The 21,982-nt window shown below is 32.8% G+C and overlaps 2 protein-coding genes and 1 long non-coding RNA gene across 6 annotated transcripts; all 3 read left to right on the top strand.

Moving 5' to 3' along the window:
• The first annotated feature begins 1,537 nt into the window (after positions 1-1,537).
• On the top strand, positions 1,538-3,375 carry LOC144554818 (glutathione S-transferase 3-like). Its single transcript, XM_078303169.1, has 3 exons — positions 1,538-1,794; positions 2,159-2,207; positions 2,764-3,375. The coding sequence occupies exons 1-3, from the start codon at positions 1,648-1,650 to the stop codon at positions 3,198-3,200; spliced, it is 633 nt and encodes a 210-aa protein (XP_078159295.1). The 5' UTR covers positions 1,538-1,647; the 3' UTR covers positions 3,201-3,375.
• Positions 3,376-10,311: 6,936 nt separating this feature from the next.
• On the top strand, positions 10,312-12,217 carry LOC144554403 (putative disease resistance RPP13-like protein 3). Its single transcript, XM_078302725.1, has 3 exons — positions 10,312-10,928; positions 11,238-12,023; positions 12,187-12,217. Exons 1-3 carry the CDS (start codon positions 10,312-10,314, stop codon positions 12,215-12,217), a joined length of 1,434 nt encoding a protein of 477 aa, XP_078158851.1.
• Positions 12,218-14,038: 1,821 nt separating this feature from the next.
• Positions 14,039-18,227, top strand: LOC144554822 (uncharacterized). 4 transcript variants are annotated; one of them, XR_013511759.1, is made up of 5 exons: positions 14,039-14,555; positions 14,670-14,765; positions 15,228-15,277; positions 15,772-17,375; positions 18,006-18,227. It is a non-coding gene; the product is annotated as an uncharacterized LOC144554822 (long non-coding RNA). The 4 variants fall into 4 exon arrangements; XR_013511760.1 differs by lacking the exon at positions 14,670-14,765; XR_013511761.1 differs by having other exon boundaries at positions 14,039-15,277; positions 15,772-16,495; positions 16,708-17,375.
• The last annotated feature ends 3,755 nt before the right edge of the window (positions 18,228-21,982 follow it).

Here is a 21,982-nt window from a genome sequence, read left to right as displayed (position 1 = left end):
AATTGGTTACTCAATAAAAAACTATGCCTTAACTTATACTTTGCAATGTTATAACTTATAATTTCTGATGTTCTAGTTTATAATTCTAATTATCAATCATAATTCAAAAAAATTATATTAATTATAATCCTAAATTTAATCAAAATTATAAATCAGAAATTCAAATGGGTAAAAAAAGTTTCAGGAGAGGGCAAAGTCAGTCAGAACCAATAAATCTCCAGTAAAACTCAAAATCCAAAAAAGAGACGACTAACTCCTGGTGCTATGTGGGTCCGCCCGAGTGGGGGAGGAGGGGGGGGGGGGGGGGTCATAATTATAATTCGAGTTCAATTAGTCTCCTACATAAGAATGCAAAAGGAACAGATACAGATCCGATAGTGACAAAGTCATATCTATATTTTCTTTTATTTTCGGATATAAATATGAAACAAATATTAGACAAATATAGATACGGATCACATACTAAATAGATACGGATTATATATTCTTTTTCAATACTAATATTTATTTTAAAATATATAAATTATTATAAAAAACATCAAACTTCATAATATTATGTAATTATAATAATTAATACATAACATAAATTTTTTTATAATATATATTAAATTATATAGTATATATCTACTGTATAAATACTTATAATTCATATATAATTTTTCAGATACTAATCCAGATCTGAAATATCCGATCTGTTTGCACCAACTAGCAAAGGATCATAATTTGTATCTTCTGTATTAACTAAAAAAAGAATCTTTTGAGTTAATGCATCTGAGTTGTCCAATAAACTTTAAATTCGTGCAAATAAAATTTAAACTAATATTAATCATCCTGAGCTTTTGCGAAGATTTAAAAAAAAATATTAAAAATCCTGTATTTTAGACAGAAATCGGATGAACTCCGTTTACAATCAAACTGTCCATATGTATTAACTCAAAAAGATGCTTTTTTTTTTAGTTAATGCCGACGATGCGGACTCTCATTCCCTTTCTAGAAGTTTCCGTCTTCCCTCTCAAACCTCCCAATTTCCACGCGAATCATGCTCCACCATTTTCCACGAAAGCCATCCACCGATTCAACACGTGCCCCTTTACTTACATTTGATCCTCCATGACCTTTCTGCGTCAATTAATAGACATGTGGGCCCCACACGAATGCGAATATAGTACGGAGGAACTAGACTCAGATTAGAGAGAGAATTTTCTGTGGCGCACCTTCAAGTAGAAACTTCTAGAATCTACTCTACACTCTACAGGCCTCATTGGAAAGAGAGCTTCATTGGTTGCCACAGAAGATCTGGATCTTACTTACCAAGCCCGATCAAGTCAACAGATTCGCTACTTCGATGGAAGAAAAAAATACTAATATTTATTGGTCGGCCAATTTTCCCTACGGTAACCCAATTTTTATTTTTCAATCATGACTGTCCAATCTGTTCTCCACACCAATATTAAAGACGTACTTTCGAAATGGACGGTGTCAATGCAAACACAAAAAAAGTGTTACTTTCGGGACTCTATTCGTTTTTTTACTATTTATATATCTAGAGGATAGAGCGATAAATTCAAAAGACAAAAGATCAGAAAAAGAGAGGAAGTGAGGAAGAAGACTACACTGAGAAAGAGAGAGAAAGAGTGAAGAGAGAAAATGGCGATCAAGTTGTATGGAATGGGCCTGTCGAACAACACCGTGCGAGCGATGGCAGCGCTGAACGAGAAGGTACTGGAGTTCGAGTTTATCACCGTCGATCTCTCCACCGGTGCTCACAAAAAGCCTGAATTCCTCGCTCTCAATGTACCGTATCTAATTTCTCTCTATCTCTTTTGATCTGATTGATTTTGTTTAGATCTAATCTGATGTGTGATCAGATCTTAATTTCACAGTATTAATCGATGAATTAGATCAAGTCAAAGTATACTCTATTTTTGAAAAATTAAGCTAGAGTTGAAATCATGATCTAAAAGTGTTTGAATTTATTAGTTACTTGTATAGTAATTTGGTAATGATTTCTACTGAAATTGATCAAATGCATTTTTTTGATAATTTTGTTCTCTGTAAAATTAGATTTCGTTCCTAATTAAATTATTGTCAAGGTCAACTCTTTTTGATATAACTATATGTTGTTCTTAATATATTTTTTTTTGTGAATCTTTTTCAGCCATTCGGTCAACTCCCAGCACTTGAAGATGGCGATGAGGCCCTGTTCGGTAAGTTCTGATCAAATTTTTCTTTGGCATCTTTCAGTCCTTGAAATTGATGAAATGCATTTTCAATATTGCTCAAATTATACTAACCTTAATCATATAAAATGTAGAAAGCTTTCGATCTTATAATGTGTGCAACATCTCCAAATTGAATTCAGAGTAGGTTTGATGCCCATCGGACCAACTTTGGTTCAATGGGCTCAATCACCGTCCGACCTGCATTTAGATGCGTGTACTCTACTTAAAATCCGTGCGTCTGTTTCAATTTCCGTCCACACATATCTTAATGTAGATCGGACGGTGTTGGAGCTTATTGGACCCAAAATAGGTCCGATGCCCATCGGAGCTACTCCGTTCTGCTCCAAATTTCAACATATGTATATTTCACAAGCAAGCCCCTTAAAAGTTGTCAATTTTTTTTTTGTGTTCCCTGCAAATTGTAACATCATGCACAACTCTTCAATATTAGAACTTCTCATATAACCATATCAAGACAGAGATTTATAATAAATTTGCTATATAGTTTCCACCTAAAACTTGTGTAATTTATTTTTCATAGAATCTCGTGCAATCACTCGCTACATTGCAACCAAGTACAATGAGAGTGGGACCAACCTCATCCCTGCCAGCTTAGCAAAGTTCGAGACATGGCTTCAAGTTGAATCCTCCCAATTCAACCCGTTAATCCACGGAATAAACTTTGAGATCCTCATCAAGCCATTGCTTGGCATGAAAACTGACATGGAAAATGTAGAGGCAAAGGCCAAACAATTAAGCGCAGTACTAGATGTGTACGAGGCCCACCTGTCAAAGAACAAATACATGGCCGGAGACGAATTTACCCTTGCGGATTTGAACCATATGCCCGAGATATACCTATTTCTCAAGACACCCAAGGCCGATTTGATCAATTCTAGGCCGCATGTTAAGGCATGGTGGGAGAATATCTCGGCTCGTGACGCTTGGAAGAAGACCGCTGCTTCTATACCTCTGTAATTATTGTTAGTTTGGGTTGGTTTGGTTTGGTTTGTGTCAATTTGTGTTTTGTTGCATGTTTTGCTTTCAGAAATTCTCTGTTTGGGATATTGAGGATGCATCACAGCATTGCGTTGTGAAGTGTCTTTGAGTGTAGACTTTAATAATTAATCATTAATAAATGGTCATTTAAATTTGGGGTTTGCGTTTTTTCAAAAAGAATTCTGATAGAAATGAACTTCCTTATGATTATTTAGAAATAAAAGGCAGGAAAACTTTGCATAGCATTAATTATTTTGGTTTTTTAGTACAGTAGTGTTATGATAATATTTGATCATTAATTCCGTAAGATTTCGAGAGCTATAATTTTGATGGTTATGAAATTATATATTAAAGTAGCCGAGGTTAATTGTTGTTATAACTTTTACAAATAATGTTCGTTAGTTAAAAGAGTACACTAGTGGAAAAACATGAATCAGGATCGGCCTATCTGGATCGGTTTTCTGAACAAAACCGATCCTAAAAACTAGTTAGATCGGGTTTTTTAGTCAATCGATCCTAATTTGTGAACTATCCGGATCGGTTTTTTATAAAACCGATCCTGATACTATCAGGATCGGTTGTTCTAAAAAACCGATCCTAATAGTTAAACTATTAGGATCGGTTGTTCTAAAAAACCGAACCTGATAGTATCAGGATCAGTTGTTCTAAAAAACCGATCCTAGTAGTTAAACTATTAGGATCGGTTGTTTAGAACAACTGATCTTGATACAATTTTTTTTTTCAAAATTGGTTCTGCAAAAAAAAAAAAAAAAAAAAAAAAAAAAAAAAAAAAATCAGGGTCGGTTTTTTATAAAGAACCGATCCTGATACTATTAGGATCGGTTTTTTATAAAAAACCGACCCTTTTTTTTTTTTATTTTATTTTATTTTTTACAGAACCAATTTTGAAAAAAAAAATTGTATCAGGATCGGTTTTATTGCTAAAAACCGATCCTGATAGTATCTGGATCGGTTTTTAGCAATAAAACCGATCCTGATAGTTTTTTTCTTTTATTTGGAAAATCTTTTCATATGGTTATGTTTAAATAAATATAAAAAATTACATATTAGAAATATAAGTTAATTATTTAATAGAAATTTTATTTAATTTTCAAATTCTACTTAAATAATATTAAGATCCAACGTAAACTATTTACGGCCGAGCGATGTTGCTATATTGTTTTGCTTTGATGAACTAGTAAATGAATCCCGAATTGTATCAAATTTTATAATGGTGAAATTAATATGACATTCTTTCATTTTAACGGTTCCGATCGACCAAATGCTAATGTTCGTATTCGTTCCTTCACAACCCCACACAACAAGGGTTCAAGTCCTATGTATATTATTATATGGCACAAGTCATTGATGCATCATGCATGATTGTATAAAAAAATTCAATAGTCAAAATGACTTCAAAATGAAATATCAATGTCAAATAATTAATTATATTATCACATAAATTTTAATAATATAAATTACATTAATTTTCATCAATGTCAAATAGTACCTATCTCCTGTTTAATATTATTTAAGTAGAATTTGAAAATTAAATAAAATTTCTATTAAATAATTAACTTATATTTCTAATATGTAATTTTTTATATTTATTTAAACATAACCATATGAAAAGAGTTTCCAAATAAAAGAAAAAAACTATCTGGATCGGTTTTATTGCTAAAAACCGATCCAGATACTATCAGGATCGGTTTTTAGCAATAAAACCGATCCTGATACAATTTTTTTTTTCAAAATTGATTCTGTAAAAAAAAAAAAAAAAAAAAAATCAGGGTCGGTTTTTTATAAAAATCCGATCCTGATACTATTAGGATCGGTTTTTTATAAAAAACCGACCCTGATTTTTTTTTTTTTTTTTTTTTTTTTTTTTTATACAGAATCAATTTTGAAAAAAAAATTTGTATCAAGATCGGTTTTTTATAATAAAAAACCGATCCTGATACTATTTTTATACAAAAAAATTAGTATCAGGATCGGTTTTTTTATTATAAAACCGATCCTGATACTATTAGGATCGGTTCTTTATAAACAACCGATCCTAATGATAATTCCTATATAACCAGCTTAGCTAGGGTTTTTCTTATTTTCATTTCGCGCCTCTCATTTTCAATTTAGCATCTCTGTCTCTGTCTCCGTATCTTCCTCTCAAATCCTCAGTACTCTGTCTCTCTCTCTCTGTCTCCGTCTCTCCCTCTCCTCCGTGTCTCTCTCTCTCTTTCTCTCCGTCTCTTCCTCTCAAATCCGAGCCTCTCGCACCTCCGACTCAATTGTGCCAGTTTTTAATTTGTTTTATTGTTTCAAAAATTAATTAATGGTGTTTGTATATTGTTTTACAGTTTTGAGGACATCTCTCTCAAGTTACTTAATCATCCGGCCGATCAACTATCATGGTATTAGGTTTATCTAATTTTCTCATTATTATACTTTTAAAACAATTTTTTTGTATTTTTTATTGGAAAATGTTTTTCCATCTAATTGTTACCTTTGTTTTTGTTTTTAGGGTCTTTTTTAATCTCAAGTGATGTGATTGCAAAAGAGGTAATTATTGATTTTTTTATTGTTGTGCTTTACATTAATTGCATAAATGTGTATATTGTATAAATGTGTGTTAATTGAAGAAATAGCCCAATTAGTCAATTGTATGTTTGTTAATTAATTTTTTTGTGGATTTAAATTTCTTGTTATAACATGTAATGCTTCACAAGACTTTTTATGAAGTACATGAATTTTTTGTAATAGTTTAAGATGTATATGATAATTAATTTAAAATGTGTATATGATATTTAATTGATTATTGCTTCTTACTGTGCAACAAAAAAAAATTTAGGATGCTGGCCAGCAAAATATATATGGAAGCTGGTCAAATAAATAAAAATATTTTTTTTAGCTTCAATAAAACATCAGGATCGGTTATTTTAAACAACCGATCCAGATTACTACTATTAGGATCGGTTGTTTAAAATAACCGATCCTAATTCTAAAAAAAAAAAAAAAAAACTTTTAGGATCTGTTTTTAAATAAAAACCGATCCTAAAAGTTTTTTTTTTTTTTTTTTGGAATTATGATCTGAAATACAATCAAGATCGGTTTTAATATAAAACCGATCTTGATAGTACGTATCAGGATCGGTTGTTATGTAATTTAAAAAAAAAATTCGAAAATACTATCAAGATCGGTTCTTATATAAAAACCGATCTTGATAGTACGTATCGGGATCGGTTCTTAGTCAAAAACCGATCTAGATAACAACTATTAAGATCGGTTTTATTAAAAAACCGATCCTAATAGTTTCTATTTGGATCGGTTCTTGAAAAATATAAAACCGATCCTGATAGTATCAGTATCGCCTTCATCAGGATCGGTTGGATTCCGATACTGATATGTGTATATAACCGATCCTGATTCCTGTTTTTCCACTAGTGGTATATTTTGCTAGAATCAAAGAGTAATTAATTATTCCTTTCTTTCTGTTGTACCGTTTTCTTTTTATTTTCATCTCTCTTTCGTAAATTTGAAGCTTTATTATTCAAAAGAGGTGGAACATGATGGCCAGACAATGAAATGATACTGCTTTTGCTTTGTGCTATGTGAACACCCTTAAATTTCATCTTTAATTCCATTTCTTTTTCTTTTTTTATGACTTCAAAAATCCATTGCTTGAACAACCAGCCATTTGTAATTACTTGTTTTTTTGGTCGGGTCTTTTTGTACATCAACGTTATGATATATTTGCACAGTAATTCCCCAAGATTTGGAAAGCTATTAATTTTATTATTATGAAATTAGAGTAGAACTAGGGTGCTCTTAAGCTCACCAAAGTTTTCTAAAACTCATCAAATTGATTTCAAATGACGAATCAGAACCGTTAAAATTCGCCTACCTTACGTGTGATGCATCTACATGTGAAATTTTTAAACGTTCGAATTAATTTAGTATAAAGTCAAGCGGTCAAAAAACGTTTAAAAAATGAATGCACTAAAATTAATTTATTAACCTTCTAATTTTGACCGCTTGATTTTATAATAATTAATTTAAATATTTAAAAATTTCACATGTAGATGCATCACACGTAAGGTATGCGGGTTTTAACGGTTTGGATTCGTCATTTGAAATCGATTTAATGAGTTTTAGAGTTAAGCTCACCAAAATTTTGGTGAGCTTAAGAGCACCCTAGTTCTACTCATGAAATTATATAGAAGCTAAAGGTTGATATAATATAACAAATATTGTTCGTTAGTTGAAAGAGTATATTTTGCTAGGAAGAGTAATTATTCCTTCTATTCCTTTTGTTCTGTTGTCTACTTTTTTTTTTTTTTTTTTCTCTTTATTGTAAATTTGAAGTTTAATTAATCGAAAGAGACGGGGATTGTCGAAGAATGTGGTAATTTTGAATTATTGGGATTTTAGTATACATCACCGTAATAATCTAAAACAATATTGGATATAAAACTTCACCATTAGTTGGAAGATAGAGGTTGGAGAGCAATAGGACCTTGATTATTGAGCCTTAAGAAATCAGAGAAGCTAGTTTTCAATTGAACCCCTGCATTATAATAAAAAGCTAGTTTTTGGATACGGATCGGATTGTGGTAAATTCATATCCCTATCCGTATTTGTTTTTCGGATACGGTTGCGGATCACATATTAGACTGATACAAATTAGATATTAAAAGGATATGAATATGGATTGGATATTAACGGATACGAATACAGATACGGATATAATTCGAATATTCAATCATTATGACAAACAATATAATTTTTCTCGTGTAATTTTTACTATTTATTAAATCACGTTGAAAATCGTTGATCCTGGCTTAACCAAACAGTAAAACTAGAATAGTAAAAAAATCATTGATCCAATGTGGCTTAATAAATAGTAAAAAAAATAAAAAAAAATAAAATTTGGTCTCTAATCACATTTCAGTATAGATATCACATCTAACGGTTTGGATCGACTTTTTGGACTATGAAAATTGAAAAACGATTTAGTTGTAGGAGACCTCATGAACAATCGATTTGATATTAGGTAACCTATATATATATATATATATATATATATATATATATATAGAGAGAGAGAGAGAGAGAGAGGAGGGATCCACTTATATATTTTTTTGGTGACATCGAATTACACGTTATATTTTTAAAGTTTTCAAAGTTCAAACAGTCAATCCAAATCGTTCAACATTATAGATATATTAAAATGTACTTGTAGATCAAATTTTGTATTTTTTTTCGAATTTGTTTACTATTTGTTAAGTATTTTACAAAATCGTTGTTTTCAGACCATTGAATTTTTGTACACATGTGAATAAATAATAAAAAAATTCAAAAAAAAATGTAAAATTTGATATGCAAGTCCATTTTAATATACCCGTTATGTTGAACGGTTTGGATTGACTGTTTGGACTTTGAAAATATATGGTGTAATTTGATCGGTGTCACCAAAAAAAGATGTAAGTGGATCCCTCCTCATATATATATATATAATAAAAAAATTAATTACTAACATAAAATGGTGTTGCAGTTACAATAATGGCACAAAGATAGAATTCAATATACAAAAACGGGATTCTGACATTTTGTTTTATTTTTTTTAAAGGAATAAATTGGCTTTGAATAAATCTGTGAGTATTGTTGTCAAATTTCATTGTTTGATAAAATGTTACTATTATGCCATTTAGTCTTTCTGACATTATCTAATTACGAACTTATTAATTTGCAACTCTCAATCTCTCACCCTTTGTATTCCTTTTTATTGGATGCAAGTCCCTAGAACAACCAATATGTGTGAGGGTTACAGAAATTCAATACTAATTTTACATAATAACACAAATTAAGGTAATTAACAATAAAACAAATAGCCATGCATCGGTATAGCAAGAATTTGAGCTCAGTACCAAGAAAATCTTAGGGTTTTTATGTTTTCAACCAAAATAAAAAATCACATTTTTTATAAAAAGCCAAGTACATTTCACTTTTTTTTTTCGCCAAACACATCATATACGGTTTTTAAAGTAAAACCATGTATAAAAACTTAATTCTATGCGGTTTTTAAAGTGAACCGTGTACAATTCAAAAATAAAAATAAAAAAAATCAAATGAAACCCTAGATCTGAATTTAAATCAAGTGGCTAATATCAAATCGATTGTTTTTGAAGTCTCGTGCAATTAAGTCATTTTTTTATTTTCTAACTCCAAGAAGTCGGTCCAAACCGTTAGATGTGATCTCTATATTAAAATGTGCTTGGAGACCAAATTATATATTTTATTGATTTTTTTTACAATTTATTAAGATAAATTGAAAATCGCTGATCTAATGGTCCAGTCTTGTTCTACTGTTTGGTTAAGCTATCATTGGGTCATGTGTTATTCAATCTGTACCTTTTTTATATAATTTTTTTTAAAAGAAATCCTTAGGTTACCCTACAAGTTTGCTTTGTTTGTTCTCAAGCTAAGTATCACACTTTTTGCTGAGAAAATCTGCAACCTAAGCCAAACATTCATCTTGGTAGCCATTCTGAGGTTAATATTGAACTTGGCTTAAACACCGTGAGCCTAGCCTGGAAGAAAAGAACCTGTACTCTTCAAAGGAAAAAGAAAAAGAAAAAAAAAGCAAAGAAAGAGGCTTACCTCTTTATTCCTCTTTCAAAGATACGCTAGTTCATTCTTTATCTTTTTATTTTTATATAAGTCCCGAGCTTGGAAGAAAAGAACCTGTGCTCTTCGATCACATACCAATATCTGTCATCCCAGTATCGACTCATCAATCAAAGAACAAAAAACAAGCAAAGAATGATGCCTATCTTTGCGTTCCTTTTTCAAAGATACAAGTAACTACAATGCCCCGGAGCCAGTTCACTAGCTTATTCTTTATCTTTTCCTTTTTGTCTAATTTAAACTTCAACAAAGCTCTCTATATATAACCATCTCAGGCAACTCTACCAAGCATCCGCAAGCACAGAGCTAATTCACTTTTAAGCACCCCTCTCCCCCCAGCAACACACACAGACACACACACGCAACCAAAAAAAAAACAGAGAAAGACACTCCCCACAATCAGAAATACATGGCAGAGTCAGCTGTGGGCTATGTGTTGCAAAAGCTTGCTGATGCCTTGCTGAAGAAAGCTCAGGAACTGCAAGCTGTGAGTGGCCAGATCAAGCAGATGCAGCAGGAGCTTCGCTTGATCCAAGCTTATCTAAGAGATGCCGATTCAAAGAGTCACAAAAATGAATCGGTAAAAGAGTGGGTTAAGCAAGTCATAGACATTGCCCACAGAATAGAAGATGTGATTGACACCTTCTTGGTTGAGATTGAAGAAAACCATCCAAAAAGTTCGCCCTGGTACCGTAAAATTTGTATGTGGTTAAAAATTAACAAGCTGAAGCTGAAGCTGAGTGGTGACCTCGAAGAAATCACACAGGCTCTCAAAAAGATTTATCAGCTTCGAATCAACTTGGAAATTACAATTCGGGGTGCTGATAATGAACAAATTAGTCCGGTACCTTTTAGGCCAACAAAACCTACTGATGTTGATGATTCAGAAGTTGTGGGCCTTGAGGATGACAAGCGCAACATTATCAACCAGCTGTTCGATACAAACATTTCAAGACTGATGGTGCTCTCAATTGTGGGTCCTGGCGGCCTCGGGAAGACAACCTTGGCCCAAAAAGTGTTCAAAAGGTGCACATTCTCTCTTCTAAAATCATGTTTTATTTTAGTGTGTAAAGAGCGTAATTTTTGTGTGGAAGAATCTAACACAAGAAAATTGCTAAATCCGAAACCAAATTTATTCCTTCGTTTAGTTTTTATTTTTCCTTTCTCAAGAAGTGATGAAATACTTCAATTCTTCATTCCTAATAGCAATCATTTACCTTGCATATAATCGTTATACCAAGAACAACCTGCCACGTATTATTTTAATGGTGAACAAAATCCAGCATTTTCGTTCAAGAAAAACTTATATCTAACCATTCATTTTTCTAATCGCAGTGCGGAATTGGAACGGCATTTCGATTGTCGCACATGGGTGTCCATTTCTCAAAAGTTCAATATAAATGATATCTTCCGAAAAATTCTTTACTCAATCGAACCCACAATGGAAAAACAAAATCCACCCGTAACTGATGAGAATTTACAGGCCGAGCTTCAGAAATCCTTGACCTCCAAGAGGTACCTAATTATCCTTGATGATGTGTGGAGGGATAGTGATTGGGAGCAATTGAAAATAGGATTACCCGACCCAAAAAATGCCAGCCGCGTGATAATTACTAGCAGATCAGTTGATGTTGCTCTTGCGGCAGATCGCAATACACAACCATATAAACTCCGTTACCTAACTGATGATGAGAGTATAGCTCTCCTCTTCAGAAAGGCTTTCCAACAACATGTACAACCTAAGAATTACCCTGGTGATCTCTTCAAAGTTGCCGAAAAATTAACAAAAAAATGTGGTGGACTACCTTTGGCATTAGTTGTGCTTGGTGGTATCCTCTCAAGGAAAGAGTGCAACTACACTGCCTGGAATACAACTGAGGAGACCATGGATTGGCACGATGAAGCTGGGAAGAAGTGCTCGCAGGTCCTAGCCATGAGTTATGAAGACTTGCCTTATCAACTCAAACCATGTTTTCTTTATTTTGCTTCTTTCCCAGAAGATTATAAGATTTCGGGAGAGCACGTTACGAGAATGTGGATGGCTGAAGGATTCATACCGAAAGATGGTGCTAGAACAATAGAGGACCGAGCGGAGAAATGCCTTGAAGAGCTAGTGCAAAGGTACATCCTTTTTCAGTTCTATTTTTTAAGCTACTTATCAGTAGATCTCCGCTTAATTCAATTGGTGTCCCGTACACACATGGTCAAGGATAATACCAAACAAATTTTATTTTATATATATAAGAATATTTGCATGAAATTTAGTATCGTTTAATGCATAAAGGTCAAGGATTGTACCTCACAGAAATACTTAATTTGTAAGATTTTCTTTCTGTTATATATGTTGGTGCTAAGCAATTAGTTGGTATCTCTTAATACATAGTTAGATATTATTAACATTTAGCTAGATATTATACAATTATTAGTGTGCAGAATAGATGACCGTGTTGAACAGGAAAATAATTCGATACTAAACCATTTTCATTTTTTTTTTCTCTTGCATGTTGCAAGTACAAATGTCATTTATTGGTCCTTAGCAAGAGTACGTATATATAATATACAAATGCAGTTTCCGAATGACACCAAATGATAATAACTAGTGAATTCAAATGCTAAAAACAATAAGCTTAAGCAGAGACGTATACCTGGATTTTATTGGTATGATTAGCGGGTTGTGGATTGCCATGAATAAATTAATTCAGACTGTAGACTATTCATAGGTAGGCAAAATTTTCTCTAGAGATTTTTTTGAAAAATATTTTATTAAAAAATATTCCTATAAACCAACATATTTTGTAAAAAAAAAATTAATGGGATTCTTTTTTAGAAAAATTACAATAATATTCATAATTTAGTTGGAAACTACAATTAAATTAAAATTCAATGAATAACGAGGAAGAGATCTGAATACATATATACTAAGATAAATTAATTGGCTGATAAAATTAAGTAATTAAATTGACAATGACAACACCCACCCGTGCAACTAATAACCTATGTAGTTCACAGGAGGTGACGAAAAAGGGAGGTGAAGGATATGAGGAAATAGAAATAAAGAGAACAGTGAGTTACTATTTTTTTTTTTATTCTTATATTTGATTGATCTTGTCCTCTTCCGTTACACTATAATTTGAAGAGTAAAAAATAAAAATTATAGAAGATTACAGTAAGTCAAAAGAATAACGTTTGTCTATTAAATTTTCAATCAAATAAAAACTATTTATGAAATTTTCTCTCTTGACTTGCCACTTTTCCTCTGCCCTTCATCCAATTAAACAAGACATAATAGTAGATCTAGAAATCCATAACCGACAAAATTTTATTTTAAACGAGTGAAGCACTAAGATAGCCTATACATAGGTTGGCTACTCTACTTATATAAGCATATGAGGGAATATGCTTATAAGTCATTTTTGCGTTTTGAATGTCCAAATTATCAATTCGAAGCGTTCAACATGTTCTCCATATTAGATTATGCTAGGAGACCAAGATTTACATTTTTTGGAATTTTTTTACTATTTTTTAAGAATTTTTCAAAACAGTGTTTTTGAAAACTTTTTATTATTTTTTTAGATCTTTTTTAATTACCATGTTAAAACCCTGTTTTGTACAATTTTAAAAAAATAGTAAAAAAATTTCAAAAAAAATGTAAAATTTGGTCTCCAAGCACATTCTAATATAGATAAATTTTGAAGCAAAGAGAAACATGTTTGGATAATAAAACTGATTAAAATTCCGGTCCATTAATCCTGGTCCAAACTTTGGATCTGGATCATTGATCCTGATTCTTCTAGTACATTCAAATTCTAAGATATTCCATCTATTTTTCTATATTGTTTAATAATAATCTCTAAAAATAAAAAAAATTATTCTCTCTTCTCGTTTATAACTCCAACCAATGATCTAAAAATGAAAAAGTTTGGATCGGTGAAACTTAATTTTATCGATCTAAAATTTTGATAGCTAAAATTTCATCCTTTTATGCATCAAAAAGTTGAGAAACTCTTGAACTTTCTCTCTTATTTTATAATATTTTCTATAAATAAAAAGAAATTCCTTTGTAACGAATGGGTTGGGTTGGGTTGGATTGTCTTTTTGCTTGTCGATCTAGGTGTTGTAATTATTGAGTTTTCTCATAGGTTCTTAATTTTGACCGTCACTACAACAAAACATATAATTACCGGCGTTAAACCGGCCGGCGTTACCAAAAACGCCAGCATATAGCGTAGTTGAGATTTAATCGCTAAGCAAACGCCGGCTTTTGTTAAAAAATGAAATTGCGCAAATGTTGGGTATCAGCCAAACAAAAAAAGAAAGAAAAGAAGTTGAGTTCTAAAAGTTCGGTCTCCCAGCCCAAACCCTAGACCCACCATTCCTCTCTGTCTCTCCCTCTTCGCTTCATCTCCGCCATTTTTCTCTGCCTAGGTTTCTCACTTCACTCGTGCCCACCCCCTCCGCCATTTCGTTTGCCCTCTCTCTCTCTACCGAGCACAAACCCTTCCCCGCTATCTCTCTCTCTCTAAGCCCAAGCACCGAGCACGAACCCTCCCCCACTGTCTCTCTCTCTAAGCCGGAGCACCAAGCACAAATCATCCCCGCTGTCTCTCTCTCTGAGGACTGATCATCTACCAGTTCGCTGCACTTTGTCTCTAGGTGTGTTATTTTGCTTAGATAGTTACTTGATTTTTCTCATGGGAAATTTGTGAAATATTTTTGTGAATTAAGAGTTAGGATTGAGCATTTGAATTTGAAATTTTGTGAATTAAGGGTCTAGATTAAGCTGCTGTACAATACTATGATAAATTTCTGGACTTAATTCACATTTGGTCTCAGTCTCTTGAACCTTCAAACTGGCTTGACAAGGTAAAATATTTGCTCTCTACTTGCTAAAAAATTGTTGTTTGAATCAGTTGATGTAAGTTGAATTTTTTGTGGTGCTGCGAATCCCATGAAATTAAGAGTGACACTCAGTATGTTTGATTTATGTTTCAATTTAATTGGATGAATGGTTGAACAGCTTACTCGGTACAGTCATTTATTGTTGCTTCTAAATCGGCAATTATGGCCCGTGGCCTGATAAAGAAAGGTTTAAGCTAATATTAGGGGTGATCTGTGCAATTTGCGAAATTTGATCTAATTTGCATAGATAAACCTTAGCTATGCAATAATGCCTCATTTATTATTTGTCCTCAACTTACCTTAATCCATCATTGAAGCATGTAACAAGTCAGTAAACAGTAAAATGTCAATCCTTAGCTTTTCTTTCGCATCTTCATTATCTCATAAAAGAAGTCTTTGGTGCTTGGCTCTGGTGCATACTTGTAGGATGAGAAGATGCCTGAGAGCTCTATACATGATCTCGCACTTTATCTCTAGTAAGTACATCTGTCCGGATACATTTACTGTTGAAACTTTATTTTATGGGGATGTGTAGGATCACAATTTGGCTTTAAAGTATGGTACAATCTGAACTGCTTGGATTGATTTGTCGTTTTGGATTTTGATTCGGGCCATCTGATCCTTTTTTTCATAAGATTTTTAAAGAAAAATCAAGCAATTGACTGCTGGGAGTGATTAATTATGTGATCTAAAAAGCAAATAAAGATGCCGTTGTGTAACTCTAGTTACCTACATAGGTTAATCCTGAATGGGTCCTTATCAAGGTTCATATTTCAGGAAGGATGTGAATTGAAATCCAATCTGAACCTGAATGTACATTGAATGTAATTAGATAAGCTACAATAATTTTGTTTAATTTGTTGGGTTTAATGGTCCATACAATATGTAATTATGTATGTGCATATTACTCTTTGCCGTTCCTATTACTTCCAGGCATTTTTTAGGTTTATCAAAACAAAGTTTTTATCAGGTACTTGCATTTGAAAGGAGTCGCCTGCTATGATCTCAGGCCATCGATCAAACATTTTGATGGATGGGCATATGAAGGTAATTTTATGAGTGTCATGCTTAAAGCCTTTTCCATTCTTCAATTGGCATGTTATCTTAATGTTTGCAAATTCTATGTTAATTTCATCTATGTGATTTTGGCCTTGCACCTCGATTAGGTGGCACGGAGAAAATCTGCCCCACGGTTCATTTCTTACATCTCTTCTTTTACACATATATTTAAAAATCTTCAGGCTTTTATTTTGTTAGATATTTTTTACATTTAGCAATACGATTATGTTTCTTTATGCCTAGTTCTTGTTGTCCACTTTTGGGCTTGTTTTTCATATATATTTCTTAAATTAAAAATAAGCCTTTAACATCTTATTTATTTGTGCATTTTTTAATACTTCTAAGGCATGATTTTGGGCAGGCTATGTCAATTTTAAATTAGATAGTAATAAATATTCATGCAAGTATATACATATGATAAGTATCTTTCCTGTTACCATGTGTTACATATGGTAAACATTTTTTTTCCTGTAGAGTGCTCTCAAATGGTTGTATATAATGATAGTTTAATTATTCAATTACTTCTCTACATTGTCAGAATTATTATTTGTTTTCTTATATCTTTATTGCATTTTCAGCTTTTCTCAGTCGTTTGCAGGAGCTGCTTGGGGATCTTGTTAGTAGACAGTAATAAGGTTGATATAAGAGTATTACCTGTGTTTTGATTTTAGATGGGTTGCATTATAAAAATCATTTCCCTAATTTCATATGATTTGAGTCTCTATCTACTTGAATTAGTTTTTTGTTTGTCTAATTCTTGCATATGCATACATTTTTTCCTATCTATTTGTTCCTTCAAATATCTGAATGTTGCTTTCTTCTCTTTCTATATATATCACCTTATTAGGTTAAACTGTTAGCATTCGCTATGGAACTGGGTCTATTTCTGGTTTCTTCAGTGAAGAACAAGTTACAATCGGTGATCTTGCAGTAAATGATCAGTTTTTTTGTCTTCTTCCTCTTAATTAAATTTTGCCTGTTTCCTTTCACTGTTATTCTGAGTCTCTTTAATACTGATAATGAATTTCAGGCCTTCATTGAAGCTAGTAAGGAACCTAGTGTGACATTCTTGGTTGCAAAATTCAATGGAATTCTTGGTCTCGGTTTTTAGGAGATTTCGGTTGGAAATGCCACACCTGTCTGGTATTATTAAATTCTAATATAGTTAATTTATATTAAAGGTAGGGTCGACAGGAATCATTACAAAAGAGAAAATACTTGTGTGCCTGTCACATCGAAATGTTATTGGCAGGGTAAATTCTTAAACCCTTTTGCTGTTTAATTTTTTACTTTAGTTGGTTGAATTGAAGAATGGGGAAACTTACAATGGCCATTTGCATTTCAAATATTCTCTCTTTTCTTTTATATCTTTTTTTTTTGTTTACTATTCTGATATCAGAAAATGCAACTATGCCTTGTGATATGGATTACGTCTCTCCTCTTCGTCTCCACTTCGTCCTTGTTTAGAACTGAGAGATAGAGAAAAGGCTCTCACTTCCTTTCCTCCAATTTTAGGTACTTTATCTTTCCTGTCTTAATTTGCTAATTCATTTGATCGTAAATCTGGTTGCTACTAATACTCCGATTGAAGTCTTACTGGGTTTGCTTGACCACAAATGTGAATTTGAAATTGCATATGCATGACGAATGTGAATGGTTTCTTATATAATATAGGCATAGATACTTTTAATTTTGCATGTTTGCATGGAATTGACCTATTCATGCTTAAATCTCTAGGTTGGTATTTTTGTTTGAAGTTTTGATGAAACTCTAAAACTGTGCATGCAATAAATTGCTAATGTTCATTTGTTATAACGGGTTTATACCCGAGTGGATGCTGGTACCAAGCGGTAGCAGTCATGTTGCATAAATTTAAGAATGGAATTATCAATGCAATTAATCTTCGGCAAAATTCTATGTAGATGGTATCCTTGTAGTTTTATTTTTGTAATTAAAAATCATATTCACCTAGTTGTAGTTTTATTTTTGTCGTGATATTGTTGGTATCCTTGATACCAGATTTGTTGGGTGGGTTAATTATCATGACAGGGTGGGTCACAAGATTTTTGTTGGGTTACAATTATCATGTCAAAGTTATCTGGTACAGATTGTGCCTGATAAATGACTTGTATTCTTTTATTTCAGTCGTCCTGACCAATGTGAAACAAGAGGTGACGGGGAGGAGCAGCTGAAGCAACTGACAGATCTTGAATTGTATTTGTAATGAGTATGACCCAGTTTTACTTATTTTTTTTTAACTTGGATATTGCTACTGTTCATATCAGTATAATCATATTTTGATTGGATTTGAAGATGTCTATGTTAATTTTGATTCATAATTCATTTGGAATTTGCATCGATGCTTTGTTAAAAGAAAAAAAATGTTGTATACAATCCTTGCTATGTTTGTCAGCTTATTGACCATGTTGTAGTAGCATATTTTTTTTTTTTAATATTTTCATGACTTTTGGTGGCGTTTCTGAAGCGCCGGGAAAAGTCAATTTTTTTTCTACGACAGGGGCCTTTGGTGGCGTTTTTTAAGCGCCGGGAAAGGCCCAATAAGCGCCGGGAAAGGCCCAATAAACGCCGGGAAAACCAAAACAACTTTGGCGGCACTTTATAAACGCCGGGAAATGTAAAACTTCGGGCGGCACTTTGTAAACGCCGGGAAAACCTACAGAAACGCCGGAAAATATCTTTCCCGACACCTGCATTGGCGGCACTTGGGTAAATGCCGCTAAAAGTCAATAGTGGCGTTTTTTCAGGCTTTTAGTGGCGTTTTTTTAATGCCGCTAAAGGCTTCATTTCTTGTAGTGCGTCTACTTGGTAACTGGTAATGACTAATTTTTTTTTAATGTGTTTTTTTACTATTTTGCTGCTGACAAAAGGGGTGGAAATAGTGCCAAATCCAAGCTTTGAACAACGCTTTACTTAACATCTGACAAAAGCCTCAAACTTTACTAAAATTATTACAAATTATACTTGTACATTTGATAAACAAATCAGAAAAAAAAAAATTAAAAAAATTCTGCAAGTGAGCCAATTGTTAAGTTCTCATTCAACCGAATTTTTTTTCTTACCATCTTTAACAGAAAATAACCAGCATTTTAGAAAAAAAAAAAATCCAAAACTACTAGTTCCATAGACAACGTTCGTAGTTTGGGATTTTTTTTTTCTCAAAACGCTGGTTATTTAATTTTCTTTTTCTTTTATTTGAAAGATGGTAAGAAAAAAAAATTGACTCGTTCAAATACATTGCAAGTTGCTTTTAAAAAAATTAAATAAATAAATAACCACATGATAATTTGCACATGTACAGGAGTTTGTCCTCCTGCTAACTTGAATCCAAAACTGTTATGCTTTCACTATTTTGCTAAAAAATGAAATGTTTTAACAAACTAATAATGCAAGAACTTTATCTAGTTGGGAAACAAAATTTTCGTACTACTATCTAAATAACAAATTAATACCATGAGTATTAGATGTAGTTTTTAGCATGGTTTGGAAATTCGGCCGATTCTGAGTTGATTCGGCCGAGTCAACTTGGTATATGTTAGGTCCAATCCGAGTTTCAGCCAAGTCTCGCGCCTATGATATTTTTTCATCAAAATTTAGTTAAATGGTGTTTGATTTGGCTGAGTTATCCGATTTTCAGGTCGAGTCAAGCCCGAGTCAGGGCGAGTTCTTTGATTATTTTACTTTTTTTTCTGGCAATTGTTGGTCTACGATTTCAAATCACAAAAAAAAATAATCAAATTATGCAAACAAAATTTAAACTAGAAAAAAAACTTAACACATAACTTGTCAAGATAATCCAGTACTAAATTTATGCTGCCAATATAATTATCTTTTTCTATGCATAAATTATAACTAGCTTGCATAAAAAGTGTGTTCTATAATGCTTATATTATATAATTAGTGGATTATTTTAGTATAATCTTTTGTTTTGACATAGTTTTCTTACAAATTATTTTTTTATCAATTTTTTCTTATATTTTGACTACAAATCAAGCTTCTGTCAAAAAAAATCTGACCTTCTGATATGATTCTTCCTATTCTGGCTGATTCATCCAATTCCAATTCCATGATCAAGAATCTGATTCCGATTCCGAGTTTCAGAACCATGGTTTTTAGACCTAAATAAAAGAGGACAGCCATATATAAACAGCATTTTTAATTTTATCCATATAAAAAAATATATAATGTAACATATATAATATATTAGCTGAGTAAGAATTTTTATTCAACTTATATATTAGCTGAGTAAGAATTTTTATAATAATAACTTCAGCATTTGCAGTTGCCTAAATATATTTTATATTTCTATCACTGCATATCGGAAATGCTAGTGGGACCTCCGTAAGAAATACCTACTTATATATATCTGAGCATTCATCATTTATAAAAACTTTCTTTGGACCAAAGATAGCGAAGCGTTTATCATTTTTTATTTTAATTTGACTTAAACGAAATACCAGCTTATTCATAAACTAATATTTCCCTACTTCTTTAATGTCAATTTGTATGAAAAATATTGTTGTAGGTGCTTGATTCAAGTTACCGGAAAATCATGGAACGGCTACTGTGAATACTGCAATATGCACGATCTTCTACGGGTTTTGGCTATCACCAAAGCCAAAGAGGAGAACTTCTTCACCGTATTCTCAAAAGAAGGCGAAGATGTTAACCAACTACCTGCTATAAAACCACGCCGTGCGGCACTGCAATTTTCCACTCTCACACAGGATGGTGTTTATTCAGAAAACACTCGTTCTTTACTCTGTTTTGGTTTTGGCCGATCTTCATCAAATGATTGTGGCTTTAGCAAATTAAATTATAGTGGCTTTAGTCTACTTAGAGTGTTAACCTTGCAGAGTGTTGACATGACCAAATTCACCCAGAGATGGCCGAAGGGCTTGGTACATTTGAGGTATTTGGGTTTAAGAGACTGTCGGATTCCAAAGGATTTACTTAAGAAGTTTTCCTTTTATAATCTAGAAACCATTGATTTAAAGGGGTCTGTTTCTGAGGAAGGCATTATTGTTTTGGATGTCCTAATTCCAACTCTAAAACATGTATATGGTTTCTGGAATTTCTATTTGCGTTTACAATGGGATCATCATACAAATCTACAAACACTTAATTATGTGCATATAGAGACAGAAATAGTGGAATTAGCCTGTTGTATCAACTTGCGTACGTTAGTGATTAACTTTCGAGGGATAAAAGATAATGAAAGGGCTCTACAAATGTGGCAAAACCTCAAGGTTGTGCTGAGAAGGACAGAACAGTTGGTCTACTTCGGTATTGAACAGTTCGGTAATATAATGAGAAGGAGGTTGCTACCATTTGGTGGTACAACAGACTTACCTTGTCATGGGAAGATACAAAATCTATATCTCAAAGGAAAGTGGATAAGAGATATATGTGTTCCAAGTGTTGAGATGTTCCCACCAAACCTAATCAAATTGAAGCTCACATCGTCTAAACTTGAGGAAGATCCAATGCCCATATTGGAGAAGCTGCTGAGCCTCAGGATACTTCATTTAGGCACTTACTCATATGTGGGAACTAAGCTGATTTGTTCAACCGGAGGGTTTCCTAACCTCGAAATACTGAGGCTTCAGTGGCTGCCAAGTCTATGTCATTGGGACATAGAAGAGGGAGCTATGCCCGTCCTTCGTCACCTCATAATTGATGCATGTCTGACGCTGAACGCACTTCCCGAACTACAAAAGGTGCCGACTCTTCAAGAGTTAGTAGTAAATTTCCCCTCAGGCGAGCTACGCGAATCTATGCGAGGAGATAACGATCTCCACAAAATTAAGCATATCCCATTTGTGCATATACGGCCGTGAAACCTCATGCTCTTCTTTGGTTGTAAGTAACATTTTTTTACTTGATTCCTGCTCATATATACCTTGCTATTATTTTCATTGTAATTAATTGTTCTACTCTTAATTATTGCATGGTACGCAAAACAATAAAAGGAGACAACACAAATTAAAGAATGCAAGTAAAGACGAATTAACGGTTATATTTTGAGTCTCAATGATTGTAAGTTCCCCTTTTCAGTTTGTAGTTCCGAGGTGGTTCAAATTTTCCTACTTTCTTGTTAGTTA

The sequence above is a fragment of the Carex rostrata genome, chromosome 5 (assembly GCF_964058835.1).
Source record: "Carex rostrata chromosome 5, lpCarRost1.2, whole genome shotgun sequence".
NCBI lineage: Eukaryota > Viridiplantae > Streptophyta > Magnoliopsida > Poales > Cyperaceae > Carex > Carex rostrata.
This window is presented reverse-complemented; position numbering and strand designations above follow the sequence as displayed.

Bases quoted from the DNA above. Each gene is read 5' to 3' on its own strand.
- LOC144554403 (XM_078302725.1), top strand. From the start codon at position 10,312: ATGGCAGAGTCAGCTGTGGGCTATGTGTTGCAAAAGCTTGCTGATGCC. The intron at 10,929-11,237 runs GTGCACATTCTC...TTCTAATCGCAG, and splicing joins GCCCAAAAAGTGTTCAAAAG to TGCGGAATTGGAACGGCATT. The intron at 12,024-12,186 runs GTACATCCTTTT...TAATGCATAAAG, and splicing joins CTTGAAGAGCTAGTGCAAAG to GTCAAGGATTGTACCTCACA.
- LOC144554818 (XM_078303169.1), top strand. From the start codon at position 1,648: ATGGCGATCAAGTTGTATGGAATGGGCCTGTCGAACAACACCGTGCGA. The intron at 1,795-2,158 runs GTACCGTATCTA...AATCTTTTTCAG, and splicing joins CTGAATTCCTCGCTCTCAAT to CCATTCGGTCAACTCCCAGC. The intron at 2,208-2,763 runs GTAAGTTCTGAT...TATTTTTCATAG, and splicing joins TGGCGATGAGGCCCTGTTCG to AATCTCGTGCAATCACTCGC.